Raw genomic sequence first — 12,620 nt, forward strand, 5'->3', positions numbered from 1 at the left:
AACCACAGCCCCACCCTGGACTTTACTCACAACACTTAGTTAAAATTACTGAAATAAGCATCTAAACTACAGTTAACATAATAATCACAGCCTAAAATGGTTTAAAATAGAGCATAAAATAGTCTTCACGATAAAGCATCAGAGATGAACAATATAGGACGTTAAGAAATATAATAACATAAAATGGTTCTTTAAAAAACCTTAATGCAAAAATAGCAGCAGAGCGTTCTTAAAAACCAGCAATCAATAAAACAGCAACATATATAATTTTAAGAAGAGCACGAAGATAAACAAAATGATAGCGTAATAACTCGCAGTAAAAAAAAAAAACAATCCTAAAAAAATAGGAGTAGAATGGTTGTAAAAACAGATAATCAATATGATTATATGCTAAATAAACTCAAAACGGCAGAGAGAGCAGAGGGAAGATCTCCTGGGAAACTCATGAACTATGAAAGGCCTAAATAAATGGATCTTAACTTGGCACCAACACTGGCATTTATCCAGCCCCACAGTTCCTGCAGTGGAATGGTATTTCCATTTGCAGAAGAAGGGGAACACATTTACAGCAATTGTCTCTTCCCACTGCAGGCCCCCACTTTGGCCATTACGTTGTTCCTGAGGGTCCACTGACCCTCATGACCAAAATTTCAGGGAATTCAGTGAGCTCCAGCGGGGCGGGGGGAGTAGAAAACCTCCCCTCCAAAAAGTCAGTGGACGGCTGGGTATGCATGATTGTCAGCAAATGAACTGTTGTAGGAAGGGAATTCCACAACTGAAAAGTCACAACACACAAGGTCTTTTCTCTAGTGGTTCCCTTGCGTTACCTCACAGATGGTGGCACATGACTCAAGCCTTCAACAAGAATCTCAATGAGACGCTCTTAGGGGAGGAGGCTGTTGGTTATGTAGATAAATGTTAGTTGGAAAATGCCTAGATACATGGCTGTAGGACTGTAAGTTTGTCTGTCTCTGATTGTCTTAAATGGGCACCTTGTTATCTGTGTTTGTGGAACGAAGGCTAACATTTTTACCACACTCTTTAACTTGTCAAAAATGTTTCTAAGATTCTAATTACTAACTTGCTCTTATTGTCCGCGTCAGTTAATGCAAGCCTTAACACAACGCTTTGTTGCTTTTAACTATTTTGTGACATAGGCTAACTGTGTAGATATTTCAAAGAAAGACAAGCGTGTCACAAGAAGATGGCGAACAAAAAGTGTCAGCAAAGATGCTAAAATACAACTTCAGGTATTTCCCCCTTCCTGTTGTTTCCCTTTCTTTTGCATTGCAGGTTTAGGTAGTTAAATTGTTACAGAAACAGGAACATTTCAGGTGATTTTAAGGCACTGATTTTTAAGGCATTTGTCATTATTGTCTAAGACTGGCAGCAGGTCTCCAGGGTCTCAGGCAGAAGTCTGTCAGATCACCAACCACCTGGAGATACTGGGGATTGAACTTGGGACCTTCTGCATGCCAAGCAGATGCTCTACCACTGAGCCATGGCCCCTCTCCCTCAAAAAGGCTTCTGGGTTTTGTTTTGCCACATGGCAAAGGGGGAAAGCACAGTGTTGAGTAGCCCAAAGCTTTCTGAGGAAAGCAAAACTAGTTACGAAAGTTTTTGGATCGTAGCCTCTGTGAATTTACATTAGAACTGTTCCACAAAGAATAGACGGGAATCTCTGAATCATCCAGAAAGGATGATATCCTACACAGATACAACTTCATCTAAGAACACTGTGTGCAAACGATGTCCACAGCATTATGTGTGACAAGCACGTGTGCCTGTTTTGCCACATCTGGCAAGTTTTGGGAAGCCACAGAAAGTTACCACAGGTACACGTAGCAATACAAGCATGTAGACTCCTTGTGCGACAGTGTACACATGGCTTATCTAAAGAGAAGAAGTGTTCATATAATTCCTTTGTGAAGACGTTCAAAGACTAGGTAGTTTTGTGATTAGAAGGACAGAGGGATGTCTTTTGTACTGAATTTTTTTTTTCTTACTTATCATTCCAAATAGAGAACAATACTTTGAAATCTAGCCATAGTTGAGAGAAGAATCAACTGTATGCGTTTGATGGGATTCTCAAGAAGCATAATTGCTAAGAAACCTTACTTAAAGCAATATATATATATATGTTTTGTTTGCCTCTCACATGCAGTGTAGAGCATGCAACTGAGTTAGGTGACTGCATCAGTCTGGTGAAAAATGCCACCTTTTAAATTCTCCTCAGCTTATAGACCTAGATTTTCTAGGATAAGAATCAGTACTTTCAAGAAAGATGCCTCGGGCAAATCCAGATGTTTGCCCAAATGATTGTTCACATAGCATCCTGTACAAAAAAAACCTTTCAGCTTTTTTGCATGTGCTGTGCTTTAAATGTGTTCTCTGTGTTAACACTGTCTTGTTACATTGCTACTAATATCTTTGGTTTGAAGCACAAATACTGGATGCAGACTCTTTCACGGACCAGGTTGTTTTTTTTTAAAAAAAATTCTAGTTATTTTTGGAAGTGGAATACCAAAGTACGTTTAGGGGCGAGGGGTAGAAAGAGCATCCTGCACACACCCTCTCAATAGAATTTGGGAGCCTGATTAATTCATAGTGCTCTTTTCACACATTTTTTTTTTTACTCCTAAATATAGTCTTTTCTCGGTGAGGTTGTTTTTCTGTAGCAACAGGACTGCTGCCTTAGAAGGATTTTTTGATAAATGATGCAGGATTTCATGAGAAGAAGCTCTCTCTAAAGCAAGAAGACGATCAGTCTTCTTCTGAAATCCTATTCAAATAATATTCTGCGGTAAATTGTCATGACCCAGAGACTATAGTGGAAAATGGATTGCTGCTGCATGCTTTGAAAATTAAGGTAATTTTGCATAGGGAGTCAACAGTCGGGCTAGGTGCTCTTCAGAAAAACTGGGGAAGGTATAAGAGTTAACAAGAAGAGGAAGTGCTGTTGTGTCTAAGGGTCAAATAAAAATAAAAAAATGAATGGATCATGTTGTACAGTCCCCAGTCCTTGGCCGAGTTCGGTCGTTGCAAAAAAGAGCCGGAACAAACTGTTCTGGGTTTACCCAGTCACACTGCGTGGACTGATGCGGGAGTATACCGGGAGGAGGCGTGAGGGGAGCGTTCACACTGTTGGCCCGGGGGTGCAGCTGTAAGCAGTGTTTTCCTTGCAGCAGATGCCTAGGCACATGGGCGCCTAGGCGCAGCGGCAAATAGGGCAGGATCCGGCCGCTATGGGCCATAGGCACATCCGGCCACATCACTACCTCCTCTTCAAGGCAATCACCTGCACCTTCCTGGTGCCAGAGTGAAGCTAGGAGGTCAATCAGCATAAACAGCCGGTGCACATTATTAACACGGGCTGTTCCTGGCTTTTAGCGGTTAGCGTTCACACTTCCGGGAAGTGGAATGAAGCGGGATAAATGGGCTCTCCAGGGTTTGCTACCACTTTCACCAGGTATCTTTTAAACCCGGGAGGCAAGCGCTACAAGACGGGTTGAGTACGGGTGGGGAACGCTGGACAGATGTGCCTGTGTGAATGGCCCCTTTAATCCGTTTGTGAAACGTTCCTCACATGCGCCTATATCGGGGCAGACTGCCAGTCTGAACTCGGCCCTTGGCTTTGTTTTGCAGTGTTTTCAGTGTTTGTGAAGTCATCATTATGCAATATATCTGAGAGAGTTGTTAGGGCTTTGTACTCTTGTCTGATCATTATTTTTTAGAAAGGGGACATCGATATTGCGAGAGATATGGAGTTGGATCCAAACCACGGGATTGGATCCAAAGATACCATCTTCTGCAATGGAAGGGCACCTTTGGATTCAACTCCGTGCTTTGCATCTAGCTCACTGGGGTTATAGTTAGGGCTACTCAGATAGTCTGCAGATAAACTTTTCTGTTTTTAATCCAAGTTCCATGCCATCTTCCTAAAACCATTCTGACTTGCTGAAGTTTGCTTTGTTTAACACTGAATAAGATGTATTTGGAGACTTGTTTGTCAGTGAAAAGTCTTAAAACTAGAACCCCCTTTCTTCGTGTGGGAGATATGTGGAATAATGTGTCAGTTTATGGACCCTTCAAACATACATGCTTCCACTCCGTAAACCCAGCTAAGCTCGATCTTGTCAGACCTCAGGAGCTAAACAGGGTAATCTCTGGCAAGTACTTGGATGGGAGACCTCCTTGAAATACCAGCAGTCACTTCTCTGAATATCCTCCAGGCCCCCAGTAGGGGTCAGTCACCAGATGCCGCCATGACTTCAAGGTGCACACACACTCACACATACGGAGCCACATTTTGACCCGCAGCTCCCCCCGATTCCCCCCACGTCTTCTCGATCCTTGTTTTTTGAGATCGAGAAGACACGGGGGAAATGTGGCTGCACAGCAAATAGTGTGAAATTGACCAATGCAAGCAGGGGAAACAGAAGAGCGAGGGCGGGGAATTGGTCTTGGGCTCCTGTATGGTTCCTTCTGTTCTTCCTGCTCCTCCCAAGTGAAAAGTAACATCTGATCCAGCAAGATGCAAAGATCTATTTCCATCTTGTAGTTGAGGGGTGGGGGGGACAGATTCAAATAACAAGGCAATAAGGATAGGATAAGGGTATATGAATACCTGAGACTTGCTCCTTCTGGTGTTGGACAGAACCCTGATGAGGCCTGGAAAAGTATGTGTGAGTGAAGGTTGGAATGTTTTCATCCCCCATTAACGGCTGCCCTTGGTTATATAAAGATGAGAGGTTGCCTTCAGGAATACCTATCAAAAGATAAAAACAAGTTGGCTCTGACCTTGGGAAACTACTTACCAAATGCGCTCTCAAGTGGCACTTTGGATTTTAAATGGCACGCTTGAAGGACCGTTATCAATCATGCTTACATTTTTGCTGGTTGAAGCATGCAAATAGTGATGAAACAAGTATTTTTCCCCCTCCTTGAAGTTGTTTTGAGAGCAGCACAGAATAACTTAGAAAGGAAATGAACTCATAGGCAGTCCTTCAATATCACACAGAAACAGTGAATTTAGAGAATTACAAATCTGGAGGAACATTGTGCCCTGAAACCTGAGGCAGCCACAGTTAAAGCTGTACATAGAGAGAGCCTTCGTTCATAAATACTTTTACACCATACATGTGCATAACTTCTGTCACTAGCATGGCAGCAGAACTCCAAGAGAGCATTTTAGGTGATTCTTGCTGAAACGTGGGAAGTAAATCAGTGGCGTTCACAGCCTAGGTTTTCCTTTTGTCGTCTTTTCATTCCATAGCATCTTGTTCTCCATTTGCATGCTGAATAATATGATCAGGTTTCAGAAATGGCGGTTGTAATTCAGAAGTAACAGGTACCGTTAAGAAAGCCATAGAGCAGATAATCCTTATGTGTGTTAAGTACCTTGCACTTCCTTCTGTGAGAAAAACATCTCACACTCTCTAAATCTCCCAGTGCCTTTCTACTCTGAAGAATTTGGGTCCATTCAGATTCCTTTTTACACCTTTGAAGAAGAGCTGTCTGAATTCACCTGTGCCTTCAAAGTGCCAGTGAGACTGTGGGCGATTTCTCACTAGAGCTGCCTCGCAGTACAGCCACCGTTTGTCAATTTCACACCCGAAGCTCCGGGGCTGCATTTTGACTCGTGGCTTCGCCCGATTTCCTCCGCAGTTTCGTGATCCTGGTTTTTGAGGATCATGAAACTGCGGAGGAAATCGGGCGCAGCTGCGGGTCAAATGCAGCCCCGCAGCCTCCGGTGTGAAATTGACATGTTTGTGTTGGGGCAAACGGCGCTGCACTGCGAGGCAGCTCTAGTGAGAAATCGCCCTGTGACAAGATGAGTAAACAATGTACTTCAGCTTAGCACGGGAGAACAGGGAACGGGAGTACCGGGCTGAGCAACTGGATGGCTCCCCTTTTGTGCATATCCAGTCGCAAAACAAATCAAAACAGCTTGTATTTTCAGCCTTCATATGGAGTGATGTGAATTAGCCCTTTAGTGCAGTTACATTTACATAGCCTCTGTCTCCCTTCTCTGAGCTTCTTTCATGTTCCTGCCTCCCGTCATTCTTTTTTCCCCTTCTCTCCGCTTCCCTGTTCTTCTCCCCTTCACTGTCAGGAAGGGACAGCGCTGAAGGGCCAGTTCAGCACTGCACGGCGTCGACAGAGACTAGCAGCAGCCGTGGCTACAACAGTGAGTGGATTTACAGTCAAGGCACTACAGTTTTAAAGATTGGGGGTCTCTGCGACCGATGCTCAGAGCTTGAGCTGCGCTTCGGCAACGTGTGGCGACGGCATTTTGGGGAGCGGAGGTCACCAAGCCAACTCTGCCGTGCGATAAAATATGTTGTGAGGTTAGGGACCACCTACCTTGCACATGTTTTATGGCTGTGCAACCAAATAAGTGTGTAAAGTGTTTTTAGAACAGGTCTAGCCGGACTTTTTAAGTTGGTTGAGATTCAGCGTGAGGGAGTTAAGCATGTGCTTAAACATTCAAGTCTAGCTTGAATGAGGCTTAAGAAGTGCTTAAACATGGTTCTGTATAATTATTATGAACATACGAAGCTGCCTTACAGGAGTCAGGCCATGGGTCCATCTAGCTCAGTATTGTCTGCTTAGAATGGTAGCTCTCTCCAGGATCTGAGGGATTGAAAGATCTTTCTCAAGAGCAAATGCTCGAGATCCTTCAACTGGAAATGACAGGGATTGAACCTGGGATCTTTTGCTTGTGAAGCATGTGCTCTGTAATTGAGCTATGGACCATGCCTAAAACATTTCTCACACAAGTGCATGAGTGGATTTCTGTATAATTTCTGAGCCAAACTCTATGCCTTTTTTCACATGCATGGTGCTCCTCATGAAGATGCGCAAAAGGGTTCATTGTATTTATAGCTGGTAGCATGATTGTAGATTAGGTTCCCCATGATGCCCACTGACACTTTTCCTGGCACTTGCCAGGTGTTTTTAGAAGGAGGGTGAAGTCAGGTGGGGCTTTTGCCCAGCATGGCTTCTGGTTGGCCATTGGAGATTTGATTGGCTGAGCAGATGTTTAAAAATGTTGCTTTGGTAGCAGCTGCCACCACAGCACAAAGATTTTCACTGTGTGACTTAGGGTAAGCTACAGCAGCCATTTTGTGGCTGGCTCCTCCTCCTGTGGCAGCCATTTTGTAGCAGCCATTTTGTGACTGTGCCCATAATCCTGTGTCAGAATTCCAAAGGTGTCCATTGGGGACTCCTGTTATAGATAGATCGATGTCAGTGACAAGTAACATTCTTTTCCCAATGTGGGGGTATTACTCCAGTAACTTTAATAATTACAATTACCCCAATAACACCTGTTGGCCCCTTCCCATGTGCTCCTGTCCAGCTGCCAAGAGTGAAGGAAAGAGCCATGTATGCCACTCCAAGTTTCTTGGAGGAAGGGTAGGATAAAAATGTACTAAGTAGATAGAACATTTAACGTCTCATCAGAGTCATGGTTTTGTGTGGCTCATTTCTGTGCCCTGGCACAGAGACCTGCAGTCCTGGAAGAGTAAGAAGTACACATTCAAGCCACTGGTGTTACAGGGCTCATTTCTGTGCCCTGGCACAGAGACCTGCAGTCCTGGAAGAGTAAGAAGTACGCATTCAAGCCACTGGTGGTACAATTTCCAACATTCAACAGAGTGAGCTAGATTGAAAAGGGTTCAGTACAGTCATAACAACCCAGTGACAACTTGGGATTTTAGATGAGGTGGTCACCCCATAGTAATGTTATATATCTGAGGGGGTGATATTGTTCCAGATTATTTGTATCGTGTCGTTATGAGTGGTCTTAGGGATTTTTCTGGCTCCAGAGATGGGATAGAAATCAAATGTGTAAGTTAGGCATAATGGGAGGCACTGTGCATGTTTTCTAAAAAAACAGAATTTTACATGAAAAAGATGTGTGAAACCACATTGAGTGATGTCAAAACCAGACCATAGGCTTAGTTCCCTCAGAGATTTTCCATGAGCAGAAGGATATGAACTTGTGGAGTGCAGCTTTATCCTTTTCGTGTCTCATAGCCCCTGACATCCTGTTTCTGGGGGGGGGTCCCCCGATGGACATGGGGAGGGGTATTTCAGGCTACTGTGGGAGAGAGAAGGCAAGAAAGTTGCTGTCCATGAACAAACATCTCTCCACCCATGGAAAACCTCTGGGTCATCTAAGGCAGAGGTCCCAAACATGATGCCCATGGGGCCCACCCACACCTTTCCTGGTGCCTTCCAAGTGCTTTTAGAAAGTTGGTGGGGCACCCTGACTTGGATAGGCCAGGTTGGGGACCCCTTATCTAAGCCAAAGTCTTTTGTTATCATTATGGCATATATTTCTAATTATACCATAGATCATAAATCATCCAGGCTTGCAATCCTATACTTAGGTTTTTGGGAGTAAGCCTTACTGAGTAAATTCTGACAAAAGATGCTTAGGATTCTGCTGCCATTCCTTCAAGGTACTGTAGTAACTCTAGAAATGTTTTTTTTAAAATAATTGGTAGAGAAGTAGTTGATTATAGAGTCAATCATGAATTTCACCATGCGATTTATATTATTGTTTAAGTTTTATTTGTTTCATAATCCAAAAAAGTCATATTACTACCACCAGCAATTCTGTTTTAAGTTTTTAAAAAAGGGTTACAGACTTTTGGAGAAAGAGGACTGAGTCAATTAAATGAAAGTTTATAATTTGGTATTTCTGAAAAACATATTTACCTGTTTACAAATTCAGAAGAGAGAAGATATAGACTGGTGTATGTTGAGATAAAGCCACATGATACAATGCAGTTAATTCAAATGATAAAGGGCCACAGTCAGGCATGCCATTTGGTGCAGAGGGGAAGCAAGCCTATTTCCCATGGTGGAAATTGACACGGCGTTGTACGATCACACATCCTTTGTAGCTGCGGGCTCAGCCTGTCACTGCCCAGTCAGATGGGGGGCGGTTGCCTTTTGTTTCCCATGCACATAAACAAGGAATTGCACGTCCGCACTGAGGGTTTCCCATGGAGTATGCGGTTATGCACATACTGTTAAGCAAGGGGGGGGGGAGAAGGCACAGAGTTGAAATGGAATGATCAGACCATCCGAACAGTTTGAGAGCGAGCAATCAGACAGGGGAAAGTCCATTCATAGCCTGTTGGCAAGCATTAGGACTGGACTTTCCCCGGTGTTTTTTAACTCCACTTCCATGGCGGGCAGCGTGGGGGGCTGACAGCTGTGGTACCTTTCCCAGATGTTGCTGTCTGATCATGCCGTTTAGATCTTCCAGGCATTCGCAACTGAGTCAGAATTAAAGGCACGTCTGACCGCAGCCAAAAAGTTACAATGTCTGCGGAGTAGCAAGGGGTTCCCCAGTATGTCACTGACGTGACAGATGGCCAAGAATATCAATCAGCACGCTGATAGCTATGTTAATGTGTGAAAGAGGGCATGTTTTGTATATCAACACACATTGAACATTGATGAAGAGAAAGGTATTTCAGCTGGCAGTGTGCTATAAACACCATCATACAAGTGTAATTCACAGTTGCAACTTGTGGTATTGTGCCTTCGCCTCAGGGCCTAGGGAGCATCTTCTGTTTTCTGTTGTACCATGTGTTGTTTTTGCCTCTGATGAAGACCAATGTAGCTATGTTGCAGGATGAATACAGATGTACATAGATTTCCCCATCCCAGCATGACCCTGACATTGTAGCTTGTGTCACATAACTGCTCCCCATAATAAAAAAATATCTCACATTTGCTCCCTCTGTCCTCACATTTGCTCCCTCTGTCCACACAGATACTTGAGCAATGTGGATCTCCCACCCCAATGACATATGCTTTGCCTTCTCAGAGGCATGTTTTACTAAGGTGTGTCTTGATGGTTATTTCTTTGGAATTCTCACAGGGTATACCTAAATATTCATCTGAAACTTGCACATTTCCTCCAACATCCCTCCATTATTCTTCATGTTTAGCAACTCTGTGCCGAGGAGATAATTACCGTTCTACCCTGCTATGGCTCATGTCCTCTTTTCGCTTTAATTTCCATCGATTTATGAATTTTCATGACCATCTCCTTTGTAGTCACTATAGAAGAAGGATGCATCATCTCATTTAGCGATAAAAGAGAGCAAAAGCAAATAATCTCTCATCAGTCTTTAACATGTTTTCCTGCTCAGAAATGGGGACCTTGAATAGGGACCGGGCCTGCTTACACCACATTTACCAGATCATAGAATCTGGCCTTCCCAAATAGTGATCTCCCAAGCTAGCCTGATCTTGTCAGATCTCAGAAGATAAGCAGGGTCAGCCCCGGTCAGTATTTGGAAGGGAGACCACGAAGAAAACCAGGGTTGTGATGCAGAGACAGGCAATGACAAACCACCTCTGAATGTTTCTTGCCTTGAAAACCTCACAGGGTTGCCATAGGTCAGTTGTAACTGGGGGGGGAGCACTTGGCAAGGGAAAGACAAATAATCTATATTCCCATACCTTGTCCTTCTACACCTTCAGTATCTTGCTCTTCATCTTGTATATCAGATTTATGGCTTCACTCTCCTCATGTTTCCATGTCATACCAATCAAACCAGTGACCATTAAAAAAATAATAATTATGGGGGCCCAAGTGAAGAGTACATGTAAATCTTTACAAACGAAGCTTAAAAAAAGAAACCTTAAAAAGCAATAAATTTCAGGCAAAAATACCATAAACTAGCACTTGAAAATGATACCTGTGAAAGAGAAGTGCTTGAAGTGCCACAGGATTCTGACTTATTTTTGAAGTCAACTCACTTTCAGCTTTAAAAAGTGAAAGTTTTATTAAAGGTTGTACTGCAGGTGAGAGACCCTGCAGTATGAATGGCAAACATACATTCATGGCATGCCCATAACTCATTCCTTCATACATCAATATAATATTCTAAACGGGACTTAGTTCTGAGTAGACCTGCTTAAGGATTGATCTCTAAGAACCTTTCAGTTCCACTTCAGTCCGATTTTCACCTTCCTCACCTGAATGGAGATTGAAGGAAATTTTCCTCATATATATACATTGTCACAAAACAACTCTACCATATTTCTTTCCAAATATAGTGTTTTTTAAAACAAAAAAAATATCTCACCCTCCATTTTGATCCATACTTACTATATTAAACTAATTACCATATTAAACTAATGCTCTCTAGTCTAACACTGTACTGAAGATGTTCTGCATAATATTAAACAATTGGACTGAAATACAGGGATTTGTTCCAGAGCAGATTACAGATTAGACTTCGTTCCCATTAGTGGTTATCTAAAGGACAAAATTCAAGCCCAGTAGCACCTTAACAACCAACCCAGTTTTCCAGGTATAAGCTTTCATGGGTCAACGTTCACTTTGTCGGATACAAATTGAATAAAGATCCATCACCCCTTATATCCAAATCAGAAGGTGAGAGGGATGTTACAAAGAAGGGCCAGTTGAAGTCAGGATGCCTTGCCCTCTTGTAGTATTTTTTTAATCTGTGTAAAAGTCTATGATCTGCCTTACATTCAGTTGTCTTTACTGAATACTCGGAAGCAAAGTTGAAACACTGGGTCATAGAAATCTCTCCCAATATTTCTGTTTCTAAACACTAATGTGGTAGACATAGGCAGTGTTCCCTCTAAACTGAGTTAGTGTGAGCTAGCTCACAGTTTTTTTTAGCCTCCAGCTCACACATTTTTGTCTTAGCTCAGGAAGTAAGTAGTAACCAAATTGCTCGCTCACAACTTTAATGCCAGTAGCTCACAAAGTAGAACTTTTGCTCACAAGACTCCACAGCTTAGAGAGAGCCTGGGAGATAGGCTGTTCCCCTTCCCTTCCTCAAAACTAGTAAGATCAGATAATTTAATATTTGCATTAATTCAGGCCCCTTTTTTTGGGTAATTGTATGAATGTGGGCTGGGATTCAAAGAGCCTCTTAGTTCTGCATACAAACTTTGTGGACACAATGGTGTTTCCTTTGTTTTTATTTTTATACAAGTTCTTTGTGCAACAAGGCTGCTTCAAAAGGCTTTTGACGGAGATTCAAAGGCTCCATTTCATTTGTGGAAGCTCTCCCATGCATCTCTTTGGATTTCTGTAGAAGCCAATGGCCACTACAGTAGAATATGTTTGGAGTGGAAGGGCTTTCCTCTGTCGCTCCTTCAACTCTCCCAACCACGAGTGGGCTAAAGATAGAATACATGAATGCATTAAATCTTGTCTCTTCCTGCCTCATTGATGGTAGCACAAAGGGAACAAATGCCAGTGAGGGGTGGTAGCTACCATCAAAGGAACTTTCCTCTACAGCTGAGTTTGCCAAATTCATTTTAAAGGACAACTGAACATAAGAAGAGCCCTGCTGGATCAAACCAGCCTTCCATCTTAATCCGACATCCTGTTTCACACAGTGGACAATCAAGTTGCCCCGGAGGGCCAACAAAGAGGGAACAGAAATGGAGGCCTTTCCCAGTGTTGCCTCATTGCACTGATATTCTGAAATTTGCTGCTTCTGAAGTAGAGGTTCCCGTCAGTCATCATGGAGCCACTGATGGAGCCTATTTATCTATGAATCTGTAATCCCCTTTTAAAGTCATATGTGCTTGTGGCCATC

General features: G+C 43.0%; 1 protein-coding gene across 4 annotated transcripts in view; it reads left to right on the forward strand.

The window, feature by feature from the left end:
* Window positions 1-12,620, forward strand: part of OSBPL6 (oxysterol binding protein like 6) — a 167,022-nt gene that overhangs the window by 109,966 nt on the left and 44,436 nt on the right. For 3 of the 4 annotated variants that reach the window (XM_015413758.1, XM_015413757.1, XM_015413760.1), the window contains exon 10: window positions 6,116-6,190. The exons of the other annotated variant lie outside the window; for it this stretch is intronic. In XM_015413758.1, the coding sequence (XP_015269244.1) occupies window positions 6,116-6,190 (75 nt within the window). The remainder of the gene's footprint in view (window positions 1-6,115; window positions 6,191-12,620) is intronic. 4 annotated transcript variants of the gene reach the window in all.

Source organism: Gekko japonicus, unplaced genomic scaffold (genome assembly GCF_001447785.1).
Source record: "Gekko japonicus isolate JY-2015 unplaced genomic scaffold, Gekko_japonicus_V1.1 scaffold743, whole genome shotgun sequence".
NCBI lineage: Eukaryota > Metazoa > Chordata > Lepidosauria > Squamata > Gekkonidae > Gekko > Gekko japonicus.